General features: G+C 42.1%; 1 protein-coding gene across 3 annotated transcripts in view; it reads right to left on the minus strand.

Annotated features, from left to right (window-relative positions):
• ranbp10 (RAN binding protein 10) overlaps nucleotides 1-25006 on the minus strand; it is a 168569-nt gene that overhangs the window by 38119 nt on the left and 105444 nt on the right. For all 3 annotated transcript variants that reach the window (XM_068049532.1, XM_068049533.1, XM_068049534.1), the window contains one exon: nucleotides 10390-10557. In XM_068049532.1, the coding sequence (XP_067905633.1) occupies nucleotides 10390-10557 (168 nt within the window). The remainder of the gene's footprint in view (nucleotides 1-10389; nucleotides 10558-25006) is intronic.

The raw sequence follows: 25006 nt of genomic DNA on the forward strand, positions 1-25006 counted from the left end.
CCAGTGCTTTATAAATTTTCATCATAATTTCCTTGCTTTTGTACTCGATGCCTCTATTTATAAAGCCCAAGATGGGTGGCACAGTGGCACAGCGGTTAGCACCGCAGCCTCACAGCTCCAGTGACCCGGGTTCAGTTCTGGGTACTGCCTGTGTGAAGTTTGCAAGTTCTCCCTGTGACCGTGTGAGTTTCCGCCGGGTGCTCCGGTTTCCTCCCACAGCCAAAGACTTGCAGGTTGATCGGTAAATTGGCCATTGTAAATTGCCCCTAGTGTAGGTAGGTGGTAGGAGAATGGTAGGGAATATGGGATTAATGTAGGATTAGTATAAATGGGTGGTTGTTGGTCGGCACAGACTCAGTGGGCTGAAGGGCCTGTTTCAGTGCTGTATCTCTAAATAAATAAATAAATATTCCATATGCCTTTCTAACCACTTTCTCAACCTGTCCTGCCACCTTCAACAATTTGTGTACATATAGCCCCAGTTCTTTGTTTCTGCATCCCTGTTAGAATTGTACTCTTTAGATTATATTGCCTCTACTCATTCTTCCTACGAAAATGCATTTCTTCACACATCTCAGCATTAAATTTCATCTGCCACATGCCCTTCCGCTAGCCTGTCTATGTCCTCTTGAAGTCTATCACTATCCTCCTCACAGTTTACAATAGTTCCAAGTTGTAGGTCACCTGCAAATTTTGAAAGTGTGCCCTGTACACCCATACCTAGGTCATTAATATTTATCAAGGAAAGCAGTGGTCCTGGTACCAACCCCTGGGGAACCCCATTATACACCTTGCTCCAGTCTGAAAAACTGTTCACCACAAATCTCTGTTTCCTGCCACTCAGCCAACTTCATTTCCATGGGCTTCAACTTTGCTGACAAGTCTATTATGTGGCATTTTATCAAATGTCTTTTGGAAGTTCACTGTCATGCAGGCCCCCACCTGCCAAAAATGAGGCACATTAATTTTGCCACATGGACATTAAATTTCAAATTGTTCTTGGGAAGAAGAGAAGGCCTGTGACAAGGGGTTGCCAGGCCCTTGGCTGGAAAGACACTTCTGCATATTAACAGACAGTGCTTGGAATAAAGAAGCTATCCCCTGCTCCAATACAATCCACAAACAGATGTGGTCAAACCAGTTAGTTACATGACTAAACTGCTTGGCAGTCTGGGTTTTTTTCCTGAATTGTACAGTTTGAACTGAGAGTCTGCAGAAAGCTGAATGTTCCTGGATTGAAGAGACTTCTCCTGGCTGGCTCACCACAGCTTCTCCTGTCTGCTCCCATCTCTTTCTCACGGAAATCAAAAACCCACTGAAGACATATGAACCCCAAGAGAGAAAAGTCTCCTACAGTGAACAAGGTTTGAGAAGAATACTGGGCATCAATGAAAAGCAAGATCTACCTACAATCAAGGACTCTACAATGAGCTCGAAGAAGCGTAACAAAACTTTTCAGATATTACCTCAAACCTTTCCACTTTATTTTTCTTCTGCTCTTTTCTGTCTCTTGCATGTGTGTATCATGTATGCATGCTAGCGTGGGCACATCATGTATCCGTAGGCGTCAACCGAATTAGAGGTTAAGTTCAAGTTTAATAAATTTCAACTTTTCTTCTTTAAACCTAAGAAAGCCTGTTTCTGCTGGTTTCTTTGCCTTATAATTGGAAAGGGGTGAACAAGGATTCACCAAGGGGGAGCTAAAAACACTGTTTAAAAATAAAATCCTGTTACAGTAAGACCAGGTGAATGCTAAAGCCCTAGACCTCTTTCTCACCTGGTCATAACACCACGCACATCATGTCAACCATATTACCAACCCTCTCTTTTATCTCTGGTTAATTTGCCAAAAACCTTAAAATCTGTGCCCCTTCTGCCACTGGAAACAGTATCTTCTCTACTCCATCAGAACACTTCATGATTTTGAAGACCATCATTAAATCTCCCCTTAACCCGCTCTGCTTGAAGGAAAACAATCCCAGTTTCTCTAGTCTTTTCACATAACTGAAGTTCAAATGCACCCATTAACTCTCCAGTGATCAGCTATTCATTGCTGAAGTGGTTGCCAAACCTTAAGTAAAACAGAAGATGTCTACAGTCCAGCTTACATGTCCAAGACAGGCAAGACTATGTCTCCCCAAATACCTCTCTGGATACTGACCCTCTAAATTGACCTATCAAAAGGAAATACAGGAGGTCGACCATAACAGAGCTGTGCAGGATAAGTGGTTTACAGCAGACAATGAAATAGCTACTCTAGGTTAAGGCCCTAAAATGACTATGCTTGATTTTTAGGAATGTTTTATCATGCTAATGGAAATTCACATATGGAATGTGTTACAAGGAAGTATTAGGCCTTAATTCAGATCTTTTGAGTTTCTCACCCATGTCCCCTCATGCCCACTCCGAGCTCAATTAGTTCATAAGAATCACCTCCTGCCCTGTCAACGCTATTCCCACTAAACTATCCCTTCTCATCCTTCTCGACTTGCCTGCAGTCATTGACACTTTTGACCACACCATCCTCCTACAACACTTCTTCACTGTTATACAGCTGAGTGGGACTGCACTCGCTTGGTTCCAGCCTTGTCTATCTAATCTTTCTTCTTTTTCTTTTGGGCCTCCTTATCTCGAGAGACAATGGATACGCGCCTGGAGGTGGTCAGTGGTTTGTGAAGCAGCGCCTGGAGTGGCTATAAAGGCCAATTCTGGAGTGACAGGCTCTTCCACAGGTGCTGCAGAGAAATTTGTTTGTTGGGGCTGTTGCACAGTTGGCTCTCCCCTTGCGCCTCTGTCTTTTTTCCTGCCAACTACTAAGTCTCTTCGACTCGCCACAATTTAGCCCTGTCTTTATGGCTGCCCGCCAGCTCTGGCGAATGCTGGCAACTGACTCCCACGACTTGTGATCAATGTCACACGATTTCATGTCGCGTTTGCAGACGTCTTTATAACGGAGACATGGACGGCCGGTGGGTCTGATACCAGTGGCGAGCTCGCTGTACAATGTGTCTTTGGGGATCCTGCCATCTTCCATGCGGCTCACATGGCCAAGCCATCTCAAGCGCCGCTGACTCAGTAGTGTGTATAAGCTGGGGGTGTTGGCCGCTTCAAGGACTTCTGTGTTGGAGATATAGTCCTGCCACCTGATGCCAAGTATTCTCCGAAGGCAGCGAAGATGGAATGAATTGAGACGTCGCTCTTGGCTGGCATACGTTGTCCAGGCCTCGCTGCCGTAGAGCAAGGTACTGAGGACACAGGCCTGATACACTCGGACTTTTGTGTTCCGTGTCAGTGCGCCATTTTCCCACACTCTCTTGGCCAGTCTGAACATAGCAGTGGAAGCCTTACCCATGCGCTTGTTGATTTCTGCATCTAGAGACAGGTTACTGGTGATAGTTGAGCCTAGGTAGGTGAACTCTTGAACCACTTCCAGAGCGTGGTCGCCAATATTGATGGATGGAGCATTTCTGACATCCTGCCCCATGATGTTCGTTTTCTTGAGGCTGATGGTTAGGCCAAATTCATTGCAGGCAGACGCAAACCTGTCGATGAGACTCTGCAGGCATTCTTCAGTGTGAGATGTTAAAGCAGCATCGTCAGCAAAGAGGAGTTCTCTGATGAGGACTTTCCGTACTTTGGACTTCGCTCTTAGACGGGCAAGGTTGAACAACCTGCCCCCTGATCTTGTGTGCAGGAAAATTCCTTCTTCAGAGGATTTGAACGCATGTGAAAGCAGCAGGGAGAAGAAAATCCCAAAAAGTGTGGGTGCGAGAACACAGCCCTGTTTCACACCACTCAGGATAGGAAAGGGCTCTGATGAGGAGCCACCATGTTGAATTGTGCCTTTCATATTGTCATGGAATGAGGTGATGATACTTAGTAGCTTTGGTGGACTTCCGATCTTTTCTAGTAGTCTGAAGAGACCACGTCTGCTGACGAGGTCAAAGGCTTTGGTGAGATCAATGAAAGCAATGTAGAAAGCAATGTATCTAATCATTGCTAGAGAATCACTTGCAGTAGCTTCTCTTCCTGCTCCCATACCGTTACCTCTGGTGTCCATCAGGGATATATCCTTGGCCCCCTCCTACTTCTCATCTACATGCCGGCCCTTGGCAACATCATCCAAAAACATGCCAGGTTTCACATGTATGCTGACGACACCCAACTCTATCTCATCACCACCTCTCTCGACCCCTCCACTGCCATTTGTCATGCTGCTTGTTCAACATCTAATACTGAATAAGCAGGGATTTCCTCCAATTAAACATTACGATAGTAGCTGTTGTCTTTGGTCTTTGCAACAAATTCTGTTCCCTAGACAGAGATTCCATTCTCCTCCCTGGCCACACTGGCTCAGCAACACAATTTTAAAAATCTCATCCATGTGTTCAAATTCATCTATGGTCTCACTCCTCCCTATCTTTTTAACCTCCTCTAGCCCTACATGCCTCCAATATCTCAGTGCTCCTCCAATTCGGGCCTCTTGTGCAACCCCAATTTTCATCGCCCCACCACTGGAGGCTGTGCCTCCAGTTGCCTTTGCCCCAAGCTCTGCAATTCCCTCCCTAAACCTCTCTGCCTCTCAACATCTTATCCTCCTTTAATTTGCTAAAAAGTGAGAATAGAACAAGAGAACACAGATTCAAAAGTAATAAAAGTTAAATTTAAGACTGTCAGGAAATTCTTCTTTACACAAGCAGAAGTTTATTGAATAGTGGATGTGAAATTCCTGGATTCTTACTGGATACTGAAATTATACATCTTTCTGGGTAAATGAATTAAGATCGCCCAAATGAATTCCTCATCTTTAAATGCTTTGTAATACAGGTACAAGCATTTACTAAAACCCAACTGTGTGCTCTAATTTCCAATTCTAACCACCAGATGGAGCTGTGCAAAAGCTAAACAGATACAGTGTAGTGTTCAGTAGTTCTTGGATTCAGTACAGTACGTTCAGTGACTGGAATAGGGTACAATAATAATAGAACATATTGCAGCAAAAAAAACCTCACTACCATCCCAGTCAATTTGCAAGAAAAAATGCCCCAATTCTGTAAAAGAAAACTCAGATGTTCTGTTGAATCAGAGGGAGAAGAGGAAAAGACAGCAAGTCCCAAATTCCACACTTTAATTTTCTTGTACTTTGTGAAACTGTTAGGTATTTTTTGAAGAAAAAACAATTTCTAAATCATCTTGGGACTTTGAGCAGCCTACTAAACTAAGAACATAGGGACAGGAGTAGGCCATTCAACCCCTTGAGCCTGTTCTGCCATTCAATTAGATGGTGGCTGATCTATATCAACTCAATTCTGATGAAAGGTCACTGACTTGAAACATTAACTCTGCTTCTCTCCCCACAGATGCTGCCAGACCTGCTGAGTATTTCCAACATTTTTTGCTTTTATTTCAGATTTCTAGCATCTGCAGTATTTTATTTTACTATACCTTAACTCCTGTGGTTACGTACCCCTGAGTACCAAAGTCTAAAGATCCTCAACTAAATCCGCCTATGTTGGCACATCAATAAACTAGGAAGCCACTGCTGGACACTCATCATGCAACTATGGTTCACAGTTGTTCCATTAGAAGATGGATAGAGCTGGTAAAGAATTCATGGCATATTACTGCTCTAATCTGAAGTAAAGAGAAATTCAGATTGATAAAGAGGCTGCTGGTTCCTGCAGAGGCAACATGCCATCTCTAGTCTTCTTGGTAAACAGCGACACTATTATTAAAAAAGAACTCCAAACTAGTCTTTAGGTAGCTTGATATGGCCCTTGTCAAAGTCACAGAATTGTTACAGTGCAGAAGGAGGCCACTCATGTGCGCACCAGCTCCTGAAAGAGCAATTCACTTAGTGCCATTCCCCCGCCTTCTCTCCGTAACGCTGAAATTCTTCCTTCTCATCTAACAGTCTAATTCCCTTTTGAATGCTTTAATTGAATCTGCCTCCACCACACTCTCAGGCAGCGCATTCCAGACCTTAACCACTCGCTGCGTGAAAAAGATTTTCCTCACGTCGCTTTTGCCTCCCTTACCCATTACTTTAAATCTGTGCCCTCTCATTCGCGATCCTTTCACGAATACGAACAGTTTCTATCCTGTCCAGACCCCTCATGATTTTGAATACCTCTATCAATTCACTTCTTAGTCTTCTCTTCTCCAAGGAAAAATCAGTTCTAACTTCTCCAATCTATCTTCATGACTGAAGTTCCTCATCCCTGGAACCATTCTCATGAATCTTTTCTGTACTCTCTCCAATGTCCTCACATCTTTCCTAAAGTGCAGTGCCCAGAACTTAGAACATAAGAAATAGAAGCAGGAGTAGGCCATTCAGCCCCTCAAGCCTGCCCTGCCATTCAATAAGATCATGGCTGATCTGCTCCAGACCTTAACTCCTCTTTCGTGCCAGCTCCTCATAGCCCTCAACTCCCCGATATTTCAAATATTTATCGACCTCCTCTTTAAATACTTTCAGTGATCTAGCCTCCACAACTCTCTGGGGTAGAGAATTCCAGACATTCACTAATCTCAGAGAAGAAATTCCTTCGCATCTCAGTTTTAAATGAGTGTCCCCTTACTCTGAAACTATGTCCCCTAGTTCGAGATGCCCCCACTAGTGGAAACATCTTCTCAACATCTACCCTGTCAAGCCCCCTCAGAATCTTGTACATTTCAATAAGATCACCCCTCATTCTTCTAAACGTTAATGAATAAAGATCTAACCTGTTTAGCCGTTCTTGATAAGTCAACTCCTTCATCTCAGCAATCAGCCTTGTGAATCTCTTTTGAACTGCCTCCAATGCCAGATATCCTTGCGTAAATATGGGGAGCAAAACTGTACACAGTACGCCAGGTGCAGTCTTACCAACACCCTGTACAGTTGTAACAAGACTTCCCTATTTTTAAACTCCAACCCCCTAGCAATAAAGGCCAAAATTCCATTTGCCTTAATTACTTGAGAACTGGATGCAATACTCCAGCTGAGGCCGAACTAGTGTCTTATGTAAGTTCAACAGTCAATAACATTCTTTGTGACTGCGACTGTGATAAACTATCCCTCATCCTTCTCGACCAATCTGCAGCCTTTGGCACAGTTGACCATACCATCCTCCTCCAATGCCTCTCCTCCACTGTCCAGCTGGGTGGAGCTGCCCTTGCTTGGTTCCATTCTTATCGACTGAATCATAGCCGGAGAATCCCAAGCAATGGTTTATCTTCCCACTCTCACACTGTTACCTCTGGAGTCCTCCAAGGATCAATCCTTGGCCCCCTGCTACTTCTTATCAACAAGTAGCCCCTTGGCGATATCATCCAAAAACACATCAGGTTCCACATGTAGGCCAACGACATTCAGCTCTATCTCACCAGCAATTCTTTGGACCCTTCCACTGTCCGTTCTTTGTCACAGTACTTGTCCGACATTCAATATTGGATGAGCAGACATTTCCTCCAACTAAACATTGGGAAGATAAAGCCACTGTCTTTTGCCCCTGCCACAAACTCCATTCCCCTGACCACTGTTTCCATCCCTGGCAACTGTCTTAAGCTGAGTAAGACTGCTTGTAATGTCAGTGTTTGTAGTTGACCCAGAGATGAGGTTTCATGGGATATACGGCACAGAAACAGGCCTTTCGACCCAACCAGTCCATGCTGGCATTTATGCTGCACTGGAGCCTCCTCCTGTCTTTCCTCATCTAAATCCATCAGCGCAACCCTCTATCCCCTTCTGCCTCATATGCTCATCTAGCCTCCCCTTGAATACAATTATACTATTCGCTTCAACCACTCCATGTGGTAGAGTGTTCCACATTCTTGCCACTCTTTGGGTAAACAAGTTTCTTCTGAATTTCCTACTGGGTTTCTTGGTGATTACCTTCTATTGATAACCTCCAGTTATGTTCTTCCACACAAGTGGAAACATTCTCTTTGTATAGACTCTATCAAAACCTTTCATAATTTTTGACCACATATCTGCACTATCACCAAAACTGCTTATTTCCACCTTTGTCACATTCTTCAACTCTGACCCAGCCTCAACTCAGCTGCTGCTGAAATCCTCATCCGTGCCTTTGTTGCCTCCAGACTTGACTATGATAATGCACTCCTGGCCCGCCTCCTATCTTCCCCCAACATAAACTTAAGCTCATTCAAATCTCTGCTGCCTGTATCTTAAATCGCTCCAAATCTTGCTCACGCATCACCCCTGCTTGCTGACCTTCACTAACTCCTGGTCTGACAATGCCTCAAATTTAAAACTACCATCCTTGTTTTCAAATCCCATCATGGCCTTGACCAGCCTCCACCAGCCCTACCAGCCTTCAGGATCTCTGCACTCTTCCAATTCTAGCCTCTTGCACATCCCTAATTTTAAATCGCTTTACCATAGGCAGCTGTGCTTTCAGTTGCCTTGGCCCCGAGTTTTGGAATAAAATGGTCCTTAAAACCTAGCTCTTCGATCAAACTTTTGGTCATCTGTCCTGATATGTCCCTATGGGTAGCTTCGTTTTTTTTATTGACACCACTCGATAAGTGCCTTAAATGTCTACATAAATTTAGGTGGTTGTTGTTGTTGTGGCCTGGAGTGGTACTTTGCTTTGGAAAGGTAGCAGCCTGAACCTGTACTTGTATCAAGCCCTTACATGTTGTGTAATACTCCGCATGCAAGCATCTGGTTCAGATACTCAGCAGTTCAAATACCAATCAGATTCAACTGAGAGGCTCAAATACAGCTGAACCTAATTCTGCCTCGAGTAAATCAGCCCCATTAATACACATACAGCAAGCTAGGCTCAGAGGATCAGACACCGCACTGGAGTCTCCACTGCCAGGTTCAAAGAAACTTCAAAGTCATTGAGAGAATGGAACCTAATCTTTCTCCTGCCTAGCATACATGCAGTGATTTTTAAAAAATATACAATTTTTGAATCACGAACTAAACAGATATAATTTGAATTAATTTATCTGTTCATTATATAGAATGAACTTTATTTCTTTAAAATCCATCCTTTATCCCCATTCAACTTTAGGATGCTTAAGGCACCAATTCCCCACCCAATAAAATGCTGCAGTCAGGGAGCCAAGGAGAAATTAAACAACAACAAATAAATGTTTTGTTGGTCATCTTGAAGCTCTGACCAAGAATTTTAAGATTTGAGTAATTTCTAATACACTTGGCGAGTTGCAGTAATGCAAACACAAATTTGTGTTTCAAAAAAAAATCAAATTCCTCGATTACCTAAATCAAAGCTCTTATTGTGGTCCTACTCCTTAACTTCTACTCAAATTTACAGCGATTAGCTGAGAAATGAGTACATGAACTTTATAAGGCTTAATGAGACAGAGGACAAAGTTATAAGACAATCCCTGAATTTTTCCTCCAGCATTTTTGAAATCTGTTAAAAATCCTGATTTTGTTGAGCATGATTTATTGATTGGCAGAGTTTCCAGTAGTAAATGAGAGCTGACTCCTGCCTGCTATGAATAAAGTGCCCATGACTAGAGGTAACAATACTTTAGTCTCACTACATTGCTTTAATAAAAGCCAGAGTTCAGACCAGGTCACACTTTTACAGCTACTGTCGTTGCTAATCTGTGATCCACTGGAGATGCATTTCTGGCATTGGTGGCAGAGCAGGTATATATTCCTGGATATATGGACGGGAAGGCTCCAGTTACTTCAAAATACTTGAGGGAAATACAGAAGGCAATCTAACTTTAGCCTATCAAAATGACCTGCTGGGAAAGTGACAGTATCGCCAGTACATACTTTCAAAAACATTCCGCCACTCCACCCCAGTCCTGCCGACAATGATGTCTATCCTCCAGTACCTCACCCAAATGTTCACTTTTAATGTGTGAACCTACAAAGAATACTGGCAGAACTTCTGACTGTGCAAGCATATACATCAGATTCTATCTGTCCATTTGCAATTTATAGCAAGAGACAATGGATGGCAAGCAAGAGTAGGAACTGCAGCAGATTTTCTCTCTCCAACCCAGAAATACTGGAGCCAACTGTACTACACCTATCACTATCTAGGCTGAGGTTAGTTAATTTAGCACAGAACAGACAAAGATTGAACCTGACACCTTCCAAGTCTATGTAATTTAGCACCACAGCACATGTCCCACTTATTGCAGTACAATTAATTACACCGTGACTTTAGAAAGTAGTCACGGATTCAACAAATAGAAATCTGCATTTTTCCAACGTGCTTAAAAAAACATGTTACTGCAAAGAGAATGAAAGACAAAATGCAGCATCATTTACAAAAGATTGATAATCAGCCTCCAGCTTGCTACAAATTGTAAAGTAAACCCCATGTGAATGAGTCCCTTAATCGCATTTCATTCCAGCAGGCTAGCAAATGTCAGGCGATGGCTTACCTAGGCTGTGACCATTCTTTGTGTAGAAGCAGGTATTGTTTATGAGGTTAACGCAGCACCCAATGACATCTCCAGTGGTGAAAGTGGGTCCGTATGGCTGTCCTGTACCTGAAGAGCAGAAGGAATGACCATCGTCTCCATGGTAACCATATGAATGTTTGTCCCAACCTGCAAAACATGGAATGGAGAGAAGGTAGAGTTTAAATTTGTTTCCATCTCAATTTTCCATTAAAACAATGTTCTCAGACAGAAGTATTGCTGCCTCTCATCATGGGCACTTTATTCATGAAAGCAAGCAAGAGTCAACTCTTGTTTCCAAGAACAAACCTTGCTAATCAAAGTAGATCAAGCAAAATCAAAAGCAGGATTTTTAAATAGATTTTAAAAATGCAGGGGAGAAAATTCAACATGGTCACCCATTTTCCAATGTAAAATCCGTGCTACACATCTGAATTTTGCAACATGATCTACTGTCCTTGAAATATGCCAGCATTGCATTGGATGGCGTACTGGCTCAGGCAGCCTTTTAGTCATCCAAGGTATTTGCTTGAAAAAAGCATCAGGTTAACGATACAGGCCTTTTGCCATACGAGTTGTACCTAACAGCAGTCCTTAAAGAGACTGATGGAGGCTGCTCAGCAAAGTCCCAGGAAATTTCATTTTTTTTTAATTTTAGGGGGACTCAGGAGAAGCAGTGTGTTCCTCCTGGACTCCCAAAACCCTCTGCCCGCAGATAGTATGTTTGAGGACTCCAGATATCAATTCTTCCCCAGTAGCACCCTGACCGGCCAGTTGGCTCAGCATAAGAGTTAGCCAATTTCCCAGCCTTCATGAGCAGTGAGCTGCAGCAAAGTGCCCAGTTACGCACCCACAGCTAGCCTGCGACATTTAAATGAGGGCCAAAGTTGAAGCTAAATCCGGCTTGGATTGCAGGCCTTTGCTCCACTGACATTGTGCCCATTTTGGTTGGATTTCTTGGCAACAAAGTGCCTGGATGCAATAACTGAACACTTGGTAGACCTTGGAGAAAATGCAAGCTGATAATAAAGCATACTAAATGTCACAGTTAAGGTCCAAATACAACTGAAATATTTTGGGGGCAAAGAAAAAAAAAGGAGATTTTGTACATCCTTAATTTAGAAATGAAGATGGAATTTTATTTAGAGATACAGCACTGAAACAGGCCCTTCGGCCCACCGAGTCTGTGCCGACCAACAACCACCCATTTATACTAACCCTACAGTAATACTGAGTCAGCGGCGCTTGAGATGGCTTGGCCATGTGAGCCGCATGGAAGATGGCAGGATCCCCAAAGACACATTGTACAGCGAGCTCGCCACTGGTATCAGACCCACCGGCCGTCCATGTCTCCGTTATAAAGACGTCTGCAAACGCGACATGAAATCGTGTGACATTGATCACAAGTCGTGGGAGTCAGTTGCCAGCATTCGCCAGAGCTGGCGGGCAGCCATAAAGACAGGGCTAAATTGTGGCGAGCGGAAGAGACTTAGTAGTTGGCAGGAAAAAAGACAGAGGCGCAAGGGGAGAGCCAACTGTGCAACAGCCCCAACAAACAAATTTCTCTGCAGCACCTGTGGAAGAGCCTGTCACTCCAGAATTGGCCTTTATAGCCACTCCAGGCGCTGCTTCACAAACCACTGACCACCTCCAGGCGCGTATCCATTGTCTCTCGAGATAAGGAGGCCCAAAAGAAAAAAGACAGTAATCCCATATTCCCTATCACCTACCTACACTAGGGGCAATTTACAATGGCCAATTTACCTATCACCTGCAAGTTTTTTTTTTGGATGTGGGAGGAAACCGGAGCACCCGGCGAAAACCCACGCGGACACAGGGAGAACTTGCAAACTCTGCACAGGCAGTACCCAGAATCGAACCTGGGTCCCTGGAGCTGTGAGGCTGCGGTGCTAAGCACTGCGCCGCCCAATTAAAAAATAATTTTCCATGCATATAAAGAGAAGCATGCCACAGTGGCTATAAAATCCATTTCAACAGCTGCTCGGCCAGAAATAAGGCAATGAAAGGAAAATGGCAACCATTACAGTTTCTTGGCATTGCAGCCATCCTTTTCTCCCTCCTGGTGAACCCGTCCTCCAGTGGAAACAAAGCCACCTCACCAAAAAGGTGCTCATGAAAGTGGCACGGTACAAAGTGGTCAGTTTACAGTTATAGATTTCAGGGGTCAGGTTTTCAAAGGGCTGCGGGGTCAGGACCTGGTGCGGACGCAATTTGAAAATCATGGACCCAGAGGTCGTCTCTGGAACCCAACGTCCCTGGGACAATGTAAAATGTTCAATGTGAAAGCAGGGGAGGGGAATGGGGAAGCTTCCAATTAAGAACCCATTAAACCCATGAAGGAGCTCGTTAAGCGGTTGGAGGGGGGGTTTGTGGGGGGGGGGGGGGGGGGTTGTGGGGGGAGGGGGAGGGGGAGTCCCGCAGTGCAATTTTCAAAGGCAATTCTGGCAAGCCGGACCAGTCTGGTGCACAGTTGTTGGGCTCACAATGGGCAAGGGGAAAATGTTACTTCTAAATGTTTTGGACATACGGAGATCTTGCACCAGGCCAAGCAAAGGACTTTTATTTTTCCCATTCTGAAAGCGCTGCCTCACCTCTTTATTCCGCTGGTCCTCCGTGGAGCTGCCTGCTCTCTTTGGCAATATAGCAGCATGCCCCATCGTGGCTGCCGCCTACCTTTGCCGCTCGCACTCTGCAGGCAGCTCCCGTTTCCTGAAGATGCTCGGCATCGCTAACCGGGCGAGCTTGCCTCCTGCCAAATTAGGGCATTAACATTTGAAGATCGCGTCGCACTGGTAACGCAGGTCAGGCGCGGGGTTAGGACCCAGAAATCATCTGGGCGTCGAGCTCCCGACCATATTTTGAAAATTCAGCCCCAGGAGTGCAGGACAGCCATTTAGAAGTTAGCATTTACAATAGTTATTTTACAAGCAAGGCGAGAACTCGAGTAATTAAGTGAGTACGTAATGGCCTTTTGCCCATAAACAGAAAACACATCTCAATGAGTTGAGAATTTTTTAATTCACAAGGACGGGGACTTAAAGCACCTTTTTAATAGGAGTGCTTGAACTACATATGGTGTTGTACTGCATCAAAAACCTTGGGCTATCCAAGGTGCATTAATCAGCTCTTTCTCCTTACTTCACTCAAACAAAATGTTCATATGTTGTAGCCACCACATCAGAAAGATATCAGCTAGGCTTGGATTCTTGTACAATTGAAAACAGGGTTCAAACTCTCATCACTGATCACTGCAGTAGGTCATGGCTACATCATGAACTTCTGTAATCTTTCTTGATACTGAATATTTAATTGAGTCAATGACCTGTGTACACCTTATTTTTAAACAAGTTAGTGTGTTGCAAGACATTTTGCCAGACAATACCTCTAAAGTTTTCACAGTCAAATATGCTGTTACAAAACTGAGTCATGAGTGCGAGAACAAACTGTGACCATTTAGAAATCTGAACAGCGACAGTTCTCCAAATATCCATTCACGTCACAGTTACAGTAGGGCCACCCAACATAAATAGTTGTACTGTACAACATTTGCCAACCAATTCATTCCATTATCAGTGAGGGAGCCACAGACAGTCATGATTTTATTGGTCTCTGAAGCCTGAATTAAAAACTGAAGCTTCAAGCTTTAAAACAACTTGTCAATTTCAGGTCAGGTTTGCAAGTTCAAAACCAAATCAACACTACACACCCAGATTCAACAGCAGGTAAAAAAATAAATTGCACAGCCTATGCTTGGCCCATGAACAGTCAAGCTGAAAATACTCCCAGCACTTCAGACACATATTACAGAAGAAAATAATCCCGCCACAATAACAATCATAAATAACTCCTGACTGCATCAATAGCGCAGGCTTATCTTGAAAACTGGGGATGTATAAAACTGAAATTACAAGCCAGCAGAGCTCATAGCATAATGAGTATATCTGGGAGGAAGGAAGAGGAGCAGAAAGTAAAGATGTAAAGGAATAGATATCAGGTTTCTTGTACCTGACTTTTTGCTATTAATATGCTCAGAAAATAACATGTACAGACATTATATAAAAATTATAGTTCTTTACCAGGTCAATTACAATTATAAAATTTTATTCAAGTCCATCTTACTGGGCGGAGAAATTTAGAAAATTGGAGTTTGAGACAGCGACACATATGTAATGTCTCATATCTGCAGAGGTTCACAACAATTTACTTTGAAGTGCAGTTACAATGGTTACATCAGCAAATATGCCACCAAATTTATACATGGCAACATCCTACAAATAGATCAGGCAAATTATCAGTTAGTTTGTCTTTAGAGATCGTTGGAAAGATGTTGTCCACGCCACCAAGAAACCACCCTGTTCTTCAAAGATCTCATAGCACAATTTAGTATCACTCAAACAAGGATATAGGGCCTTGGTTTAACATCCCATCCAAAGGATGGCACCTCTGACAAGATAGCACTCTCAATACTGCCCTGAACATCACAAGTTTGAACCCATGGTCTTCTGACTTGGAGGTGAGACTGTCACCAACTAAGCTAAACAGAAATTTAATTCTATATATCCAAGAGCAAGGAGAATGAACTGCAACATTTGCTACACCAGGACTCACTCAGTTCGAAAGCTACTATCTCATGGTCTTCATTAAAGGCAGGTGTCTGTATAATTGATAGACACATACTTGCTGCAACTAAAAACAGCGAGGCAGATAACCACTCCAATGTACTTTTAAAAGGCAACAAGGCCACACAAGTTGTGAATTACTGGGTGAACTAATAACTGACAGCCTCCTGTAATAGATCTGAAATACGGTACAGTACTTGTTGCTGTTAGACTAAACTGAACATATTAATGTTGACAGAGTGTACAAAGAGTCTAGTCAGAAGGCAATGAAAGGTGTCCGATTACACAGTCCAATACAAACACTCTTCACAGTTGGCTAAATATATCTCCTGACCAAATTAGTACTTATTAGCCGCAGCAATAGAGCTCTGCTGCAGTGTGACATTAATAAAACCTCCTCATGCCCTTATACTCCACTTGATAGCACTACATGTCAACAAATTCACTGCTGAGGGAGAGGGCTCAGGAAGCAGTACATTCCATTCCGGGTCCACATTTCCTTCATCAACAATATAGAAGCTGACTGAGGATCCCTGATTACTATACCTGTCAATGTTGATCTGCTTTAAATCACAGAATTGTAAAAAAAAAACTCAAACCCTCTACATTCATTTCTCAAAAAGCAGCATCAATACTCACATTCTAAGAACGGAGTATATCATGTCAAGCATGCAAATATGCCTCTTCAAAAGGGCATGTGCTGATCCATCTATAAATTGTTAGTGTAGGAATGTGAAACGTCTCCTGGACTAGTGGATCCGGAGTGAACTGAAGCAGTAGCCAGCTCAGAATCTGTCTGTTCAGATATTACAGTTGCATCATTATATTTTAGATTTTCACAGTTGTAGTAACATGAAAGAACTGTAATTACACCTGAACAAAATTTAGTTGCATTTCCTTGGTCATAGAGTTAATCTTTTCATCCACACTGCTGAACATATAAGCATTCATGGTAGTTTCCAAAGACACGGGGTTGTTAGACTCAGTATAATTTCTCTGAACTTTCTTCCTTCTATAGACCTTCTTTCCAAAATTTTGGTTTTAATTACAACCTAATTTCCATGCTCTTTGGGCCCCTCCATGCCATAAATCACTTAATAGAAAGAAAGGGTTATCTACTCTTATGCCATTGGCAGGTAGGACAGACTAAAAACACTAACATAGGAAGTTATACCCACAAACCCCTTACTACTACAATGTATTGTAACTTTATTGATTAGATCCTAAATCAACAGGTTTACTTAAGGCTCCCCCAATGGCTCAGTGGATAGTTACATCATAGAATCAGAGGCCAGGAAAGTTCCAGCTGCAATCTGTTGATTGTGCTTAGTTTACTGATCTCAGCTGAGGAGATTAAGAAGACACAGTAGTGACTATGTTCCTAGGTTAAAAGGACAGGTGGGGGGAAGGAAAAGAAGAAAAACAGAGTTCTTGGTGCTAGTCACTGTCAGGTAGTCTGGGCTGGAATGGAATGTGTATTGTGTGAAGACAGGATCAGGATCAGCTGTAACACCCTATAGTCAAATTGCCTACAACGCTCACCATCTGGGACTTGTGCACAAAAGGTGAAAAATGGCAAATTTGGTAACGCTCTGGAGGCATCTGGAACCTTACCCCACTGAGCGAACAATATCTGGAGAGGGGGACGGGAAATGGAGTTCACTTCATTCCAGGCAGTGTACTGACAAATATGGACATATGCTGGTCAAACTACTCCAAAGTAACACACAAATGGTCCCACATTTGTCAGACATTGTGCTTTTCCCTGCACTTGCTAATATAAAATTTTATTTGTTTCAGGCCCAATGCCTATTGGACTGTCACAGAATGAAGTAACTTGCTCTGCAGAAAACACAATTCAATTAAATTTACCCTTTTGAGATAAATCTTTGTGCTCAATGTCAGTGTTGAAGAATGGAACACTTCCACATTCTTGTACACATTGAGCTTTTACAGTGCATGGAGGAATGTGAGCAACAACCGCTAAGATGTTCACAGACCAAACTTTCCCATCTGAAATGCATAAGAACTGACAAGCAGGGGAAAAAATATAATTATATCATACACATAAACACGCATAGTGTAATAAGGCCCAACAGAACAATACAGCAGCAGTTTGCGATTATGCATACACACATCACTAAAGCAGGTTACCATGAGACTAGAAATTCTCAGATTGTCATTTGAAAGAAATCAAATAGTTTTATCTATGAGAAAAGAATATGAGGGAAATAAACTAAACTTCTCTGGGAGGATAGGACTTGCTTTCTTGTTACTTTTCATAATATGTGGTCTTGCAGGACAAGCCAAATGTAATTAGGGAGGTTGTGGTGGTGGTGGTGGTGGAAGCAGGAAAGTTAAATGTTACATTTGTGGACTCCAAAGTTAGGGTGCTTGAGAAGGTCATTCCATTTCACCCAATACTGTTCACTCCATAGTATACAGAATCAGTTCAAGTATCCTTGCATAAGTGTTTTTAGTACCTAGGAAAACAAGCAAAGGCACAAGAACAGAATTGAACCTATATCTGGCTCTGTTGCCCTATCCTCCTGGATCGCCAAAGATTGCAAGAGATCTAACCGCAAAGGGATTTAACCTCAGTTTTCACATACTCAGTACTTGAGGCAGTATAAAATCCTAACTACAGGAAATTCTGCCATTGGGATGAATATTGTGCTGCAGTGAAGGAACTTATGTCAGTACAATACTGTTGATGAAATGCACAGTGAAGTCAAACCCAAGAACTCTTGGACTCGATACCTAAAAAGCATGAATGTGCAACCCAGAAGTACACAAATAGCACATCCTATGCAAAGCACCATGTGTAATGTGCAAAAAATCAATGTTCAGACAGGAGAAAGCTGTATGCGATTTTCAGGTGCAAGAGGTTTGAGTGAAGCAGCCATAGAAACTATGTGCAGAACAGTGATTGATTGCCATGTCATCTTTTGTCTGTTGAAGTGACTATTGGGGAAAATACATTGCGGAGGGCAATGCTAACATAGCACCTGAAAACCAGTTTCACTGTGAAATTTTGAGCAGAGACAAGTGTGAACCCCTCTGATGTCAGTTGGATGTCATTCCTATGATGAAGCATTGGCTAAAGGATCATGAGATTTCATTTCAGAGGTTGAAGTAGACCAAAGGAGTTTTAGCACCTTCTGCAGCAGATTACAATTGATTTTAAAAAACTTTCTTCTTAACCCTCTACCCCACCCAAAAACTTAATGTAAATTAAACAACAATATGGGTTAACGCAGTACAATGTAACAAGGGATAATACTGAAAATCTTCTGCTTCCTGAGCAGTACAAATCCAGCTACCACCAAAATCCTCCCTCAAGTTCTAAGTCAGCTGGCACTGAAAGGGGTAATGGCCTAACAATATCAGTTATATTTGGCAACCTTTTCAAAACACAAGATAACAAAGAGTTAATCAGTAATGTTGATATCTTTAGATAGCAATGACAGCCAATATCATCAGAGCTAACTTGAATGGCTCCCCGAGCCACGCTGACTGAACTGACCCATGCTGTTGATGTTTAATGAATGCCCTGAAATTTTACAGGGTAGTTCCTGTCAAGAAGGCATCTGTACTCAGTTTAAACCATCATAAAGCAGAAATGTTGGGGAGGAGAAATAGATGCCCTTTGAAAATCCTAATAAGCTGGATTCATTTTAAAATTAAAATGGACCACGCACTTTCAAAACAGAAGTTATTCCAACTCTCATTTACAATCCTTTCTCACTAAATTCAGGTTTTAAAGAACTGAAAACAAATATTTGACTAAATCACTGGTGGATTGGAAGACCTAGAAACAAACTCAAATTTAGCGTTGTCACTGTATAATCATTTCAGTTTAACTCAATTCTGATGAAGGGTGCATATCTTTTCTTTTTATAAATTCTAACAGACATGCTGCATATTAACAGCATCTTCTGTTTTTATTTCAGACTTCCAGCAGTTTTTCCTTTTTATTTTAGCTATAACCCTCCTCCTATTAAAAGCCTCAGAATGTACTATCAAGAAGAACGTGAACAGGAATCGCCAGAGTTTTGCAATTCCATTTATATATTAAGTCCTATTTTTACTCTAAAATTAAAAAGTTCTAATGGTACAAAACCCACTTATCCAACAAAAACAAAAAATGCTGGAAATACAGAGCTGATCCATCGTATCTAAGAGAAGACGTTCAAGTGCAAACCCTTTGTCAGAATAGTTCTGAAGGGGTCCCTACTCGAAATATTAACTGCACCTTTTCACTTTTTAGATGATGAGCTGGTTGCATATTCCTAGCATTTTTTGAAAAAAATTAGATTTCCCACACTTGCAATTCTTTTATCTTCACTTCTTCCAAAATCCAGTTTGAGGAAAAATTGCAACTCAATACTACTCACAGTACTTGAATAGAGGTGTTATTAAAGTTTTATATAGGCACATCAGTACCTCTGGTTTTTATGTTGCAAGCTGAATTTTTCCAACTGCGGCGCACACGAGACTTACTCCGCAGAGCCGCCACAATATTTAGTGCGCCGGCACTTTTACATGGCCAGGGTGGACCGCACACACCCCCTCAATGACATGGAGGAGGCAGGCGCTCCGTCCCCGGCAACGGCTCCACTGCGCCTTTTATAAAGGGCTTCAAGCTCTTCCAATTCATTTAAATTTTTTAAAGGTCCAGGAAGTGTAAATTAAAAATGAAAACTTTAATTAAAATGTCAATACACCCTCCCACCCCCCCAATCAGGAAACGAATTATGACTTGCCCTCCCCCCACCAAAAAAAACTTAACTTGCAGTCCCCACCTTTGCCCCACCCTCCCCCCACCCAAAGTTTATAAACTTTGAACCTTATCACCATCCCCTAGACCAATCAAAAAGGTTTTACGCTGCACTCCCACTACCTGCATCCTGAAAACTTACCTCCTCCCCCTTCCCTACCAGTGTGCCGCACTAGAGATCCAAAGGCGAGAGAGTCCTAGCAACCAGCTTGAATGTGGCAGCGGGATGGCCAACAGGAGCAGGGAGGCAATTAATTAATTAACATATTTAAATCCTGCTCCTGCCGCTGAGTGGCGTGGGGGCCGCCATATTTACCGCTGCTGGCGGTAATATGGGGCAGTGCCTTCCCGGCATTGAAGTCCGTGGCAGTGCTCTCTGGAGGCATTTTCTGGGCACCCCTGCTGCAACCACCGACGGCGGGGGGGGGGGGGGGGGGGGGGGCTGGTAAAATTCAGCCCCCCTTGTGTGATAACCAAGAATTCCATCAGATTTTTAAAAAATGGTTTTATCAACCCAAGGAGCTGCCTTTAACATCCTGAGAATCTGTACCGTTAAATTCTTCTACTCTTCCACAGCACTAAGCCTACATCAATTCAGAGCACAATTACATTTTGGTTTTAAAAAAAGTATCACTTCACACTTACCAATATTCATCAGTTACTTTGAAGCTGAGTCCTCATCTGATCAATATTCCTTAGCTGCTTGCCTTGATATTCTAAAGAATTGACTCTACCTCCTAGTTTGGTATCATCTACAATTTTCATCATCACTCTCTCAGAGTCTCTATTTCATAGCATCATAGAATGATACAGCACAGAAGGCGGCCAACTGGCTGGCTCTTTGGTAAAGCTAACCAATTAGTCCCAGTCCCCTGTTGTTCCCCATGGCTCTGCAAATTTTTTCCCTTCAAGTATTTATCCAATTCCCTATTATTATTAAATATGCTTCCACCAGCCTTTCAGACAGTGCATTCCAGATCACAACAATATGCTGTGTAAAAAAATGTTTTTTCATGCCACCCTTGGTTCTTTTGCCAATTGTCTTAAATCTGGTTTAAACTGTTAATATACTCAATAAACAGAAGTGGGTCCAGACGTAACCTTGTGGGACACCATTACCAACCTGTGGGACACCAGTACCAAATTCCAACCACTCTGAACAAGTGTTACTTATTCCTATTCTGCTATGGACTCTAGACAGCTTCACAAAGTAGGTTTCATGGATTTGAATAAAATGTAAATCCTCTCCCTGTGGGTGCAAGAACCATCAAGTATCCACAAGGCCAAAGGTTTTTTTTCATTGTGCCTTGGTTGCTAAGGTCACTTTTCCTTGATACTTTGTATCTTCTACAGAAGCCTGGCTTGTGGGTTAAGCATGCAATTCAAATCTTCATCTATAATATGGGGCAGGGGCCAACTGCTTTGGGGAATGTGTGTTAAACTCCGGAAAGCTTGTTATGGAAGGATAATGCTGGAGCCGATCTTTACTCAGTTTCACATTTATTGTACAGAGTAAAAGGATTATAAACATGTAGCTCTTCACTCAAACCCTTCACCAGTCTGCTTACAAGTAAGACCCAAAATAACACCCTTCACCTACTATAATCAAACAATTGATACACAATTAACAGATTCAGATTCCCTTCTTTCTTTTATAATACAACGTGGATTAACATGCTCAAAGAACATTTCAAAATAAATTCCATATTGGGTACAAAGTATTATGTTAGGGGTGCTAGAGAGGCGTCTCACAATTTCTTTGTACTAGCATTTCCTTTTGTGAAATAATTGGGTAGCTGATAACTTGCATCTACCCTTTTAAGTTTGGAGAATTCCTTTCTCTCCAGCATTTGTTTCAATCCTGCAAGATCAATACGTAGCTTTTTCTCACTCACACCTTTTGTAGAGTGTACAATGTCCCACAAAGAACGATTATCCACATAACATTCAATGGCTATTCTAACTTCAGTATGTTCCTTGTTCAGAATTTTACCCAAGATATTTGACAAATAGAACCCCATATCCACTGCCTCCACAAGACCTGTTTCCGCAGCTAAAGTGCTTTTAAAAGACCTGTTTTATCTTCTGAGTATCCCCCCAAGCTAAAGGGCAATATTTCCCATTTTCACCCATCAGAAATATTATGAAACTAGATGCACTCGAATACCCATCAGCAGGATTAGCATGTGAAGCATCACTAAAAATTATTAGCTTCATGTTATCTGGGTTACCTAAGATGGGAACCTCAGTACACATTTCTCTAGATTTAGTTTTTTTAACTGCTGTATTAGCCCTTAAAATATTCTCAACATTTGAATATTTCATCATCATGCTTAACTCCAGCACATCAAAACTAGAATCAGGCCTAGTCTGAGCACACAACCAGTTTAATTAATAAATCAAGCTTTGCAATTGCTCAATCTCTGCTTTAGATATATCATCTTTCTGTGATGACCTAACATGATTAACCGGGATGGGAGTAACACTCTCTAAATAGGATTGTCGATTTAAAGTCATTCCAGACTTAGTCTAAACCAATATATTTAAAGGCCCCACAAGCCTGACTCCCAATCTTAAATTCTGCCCTGATCTTATTAATAACATATTTCTCAAAATCTGCAGTACCACACCATAAGAAATCATCAACTTGCATCATGAAGATGCTTGAAAGTTTCCCTTTATGATACCAATAAAACATTACAGGATCTGCTTTTAGTTGAACACAACGAATTTTCAACAAGACAGATCTCACCGAGAAATACCACGCCCTGGAAGCATCATTAAAGCCAGAGATGCATTTATTCAGTTTCTATAGTTTTCCTTCTGCATCTGCTGCCTCTTTGGCTGGTTTCAGAAATACTTCTCTCTGAAAAGTATCACCCTGCAGAAATGCGGCTTTTATATCAATGGATCGACACTCCCATGAATACATGGCCAAAAGAGCTGAAAATTTTCAAAATTATTTTTCCAGCTGTAGGATATTGGTATCATCCAGTTGCTCTTCAAAACCTCTTATAGATAGCCTCACTTTAGCCTTACAAGTTCCATGGAGAAGGACTTTTTCAGTACAAATTCATCTATGTGACAAGGCTGACTGTCCCTACCTGGTACCTCAGAACAAACTCTAAGCTCTCTCCAACTGTCTAATTCCTTATGTTTTCCTTCTCTTATTAGTTTATCCTCAAGTTTATTGGCAGCCACTAAAACTTCACGGTCATAAGGACTTCTGCTTCTAGTTCTATTCCAAGACTGCTCTCTAGTCTTCATTTTATTGTGGAATCTGCTCAAACTACAGCCTCTTTTAACACTTCGATGTCTTTCAGGACTACTGCTAAAAGATCTCCCCTGCACATTATCAAAGGCGCTTTTTCTAGTACGTGATTGCTTCCTTACGCAAGACTCACTTCCAGACCCACTATTAGAACTTGCACTGTGCTTTCTTATCCTTCACTCTTTCACCCCATTCTACTAGTCCATGGGCCTTGCTTCTTGGCTATCATCTTGAACATTTAACGAATATTTAAACTAGCCTGTAGATTTTCCTGCACATCCCACAATTGTTGCATCCTTCCACCTATTAGACCTTTCTGGAATATATGTTACCCGAGTACCCAGGGCAATTGTCCTTTGGAATACGACAGCTCTTTCTTGAGCGTCATGATCCCTCACATTACTATCCAACCCTTGATCTACCTCATTCTGTTCCTCAGGACTTCTTCACAAAACACGTGTGTGTATTTGAGGTACAAGGTGCATCGTTTCCCTCTATCAACTGCTCAGATTCTGAGATTTTGTCATCAACCCCGATCAATCGTGAGGAATGAACCGTTAACAGTTTGATTTCCATGCTTGATAACTATTGTCTTACTATCACGACCGATTACCTTACCTGACCCTTCCATTCCCTATGACCCTCTCTTTTATAATACACCAAATCTCCTGAATTAAATTCCACCTCAGATGGCCTTATACGATGCCTCAGAGCTCTCCAAATTTTCTCAGAGAACTCAGCCTTGATGAAAGCCCGTCTCCCTGCATGTAAAACATTCAAATGTGCAGAAAAATGGGAGCTAATTGTACCTTCTGGAGCAGGAGGACTGACCGTCGCATAGTATAGAAGGCAATTTGGGATTCCGCCCATTGACCAATTGATAGGGACTATATCCTCCAGCCATCTGAAGCAAATTCTTCACATGAACCGCCCATGCCACGGCAGTTGTCAATTTACAGTTTGGCTGGTCAGCTAAGATTTTATACAGCATTTCATCAACCACTGCGCGATTCCTTTCACAGAGCCCACTGCTGAAAGGACTTTCAGCTGCAGTATTCATAACTATAATGTTCATGTTCTCACACGTCTCTGAACTCGTCATTGGCAAATTCCATCAACTATCAGTCAGAAACTTAGCTGGTGCCCAAGTCCAGTCCCTATTCATTTCTCCATAATTTTATCTATAATCACCCTTTTGTCCTTGCTACTCATTATTGTAGAAAGACTAAATCTATTTGCTAGGTCTATAAAATGTAGAAAAATATTCTCGTCTTCGTCCTATACCTTTAAATCCATGGCAACTACCTCGTTAAAGTCACGTGCCTATGGAAGACTGACAAGAAGATGCAATGGCGTCCTTTGATGCTTTTTACAATTTCACACTTTCACTAATCTCTTCTATTATCCTTGCATACTCTTCATCAATCAGACCTGCATCCTTTAGCAGGATTTTTAACCTCCAACAAGAAAGGTGAGCAAATTGTCTGTGTAACTTTAAGACAATTTGCCTTTTATCTCTCTGATTCTCAACACCTGATGCCATTAATACTTCCCTAACACTGACTAGAAACATCAGGTTTTGTTAAGGGTAAACAATAATGCCCTGACTGGGTAAACTGCAAATTCACTGACTTTTCAAAAACATTGCCTTATCATGCTCCATATCAAGTTTAATTTGTGCCTTTTTCATTGAAGGCTTACTCAACGGTAAAGGTATCTTTTATTCGTTCCTGGGATGTGGGCGTCACTGGCTTGGTCAGCATTTACCTTGGACCTTTATCTCAATAGAGACTACATCAGTACTGATAAAATGGCTTACTGCAGCATCTGCTCAGGGCTGGAGAGAAACTTACAGTGGAAGGGAGAGGATCCAGTTGTCATGGTCCATGTAGGTACCAACGACATAGG

Source organism: Heterodontus francisci, chromosome 17 (genome assembly GCF_036365525.1).
Source record: "Heterodontus francisci isolate sHetFra1 chromosome 17, sHetFra1.hap1, whole genome shotgun sequence".
Lineage (NCBI taxonomy): Eukaryota > Metazoa > Chordata > Chondrichthyes > Heterodontiformes > Heterodontidae > Heterodontus > Heterodontus francisci.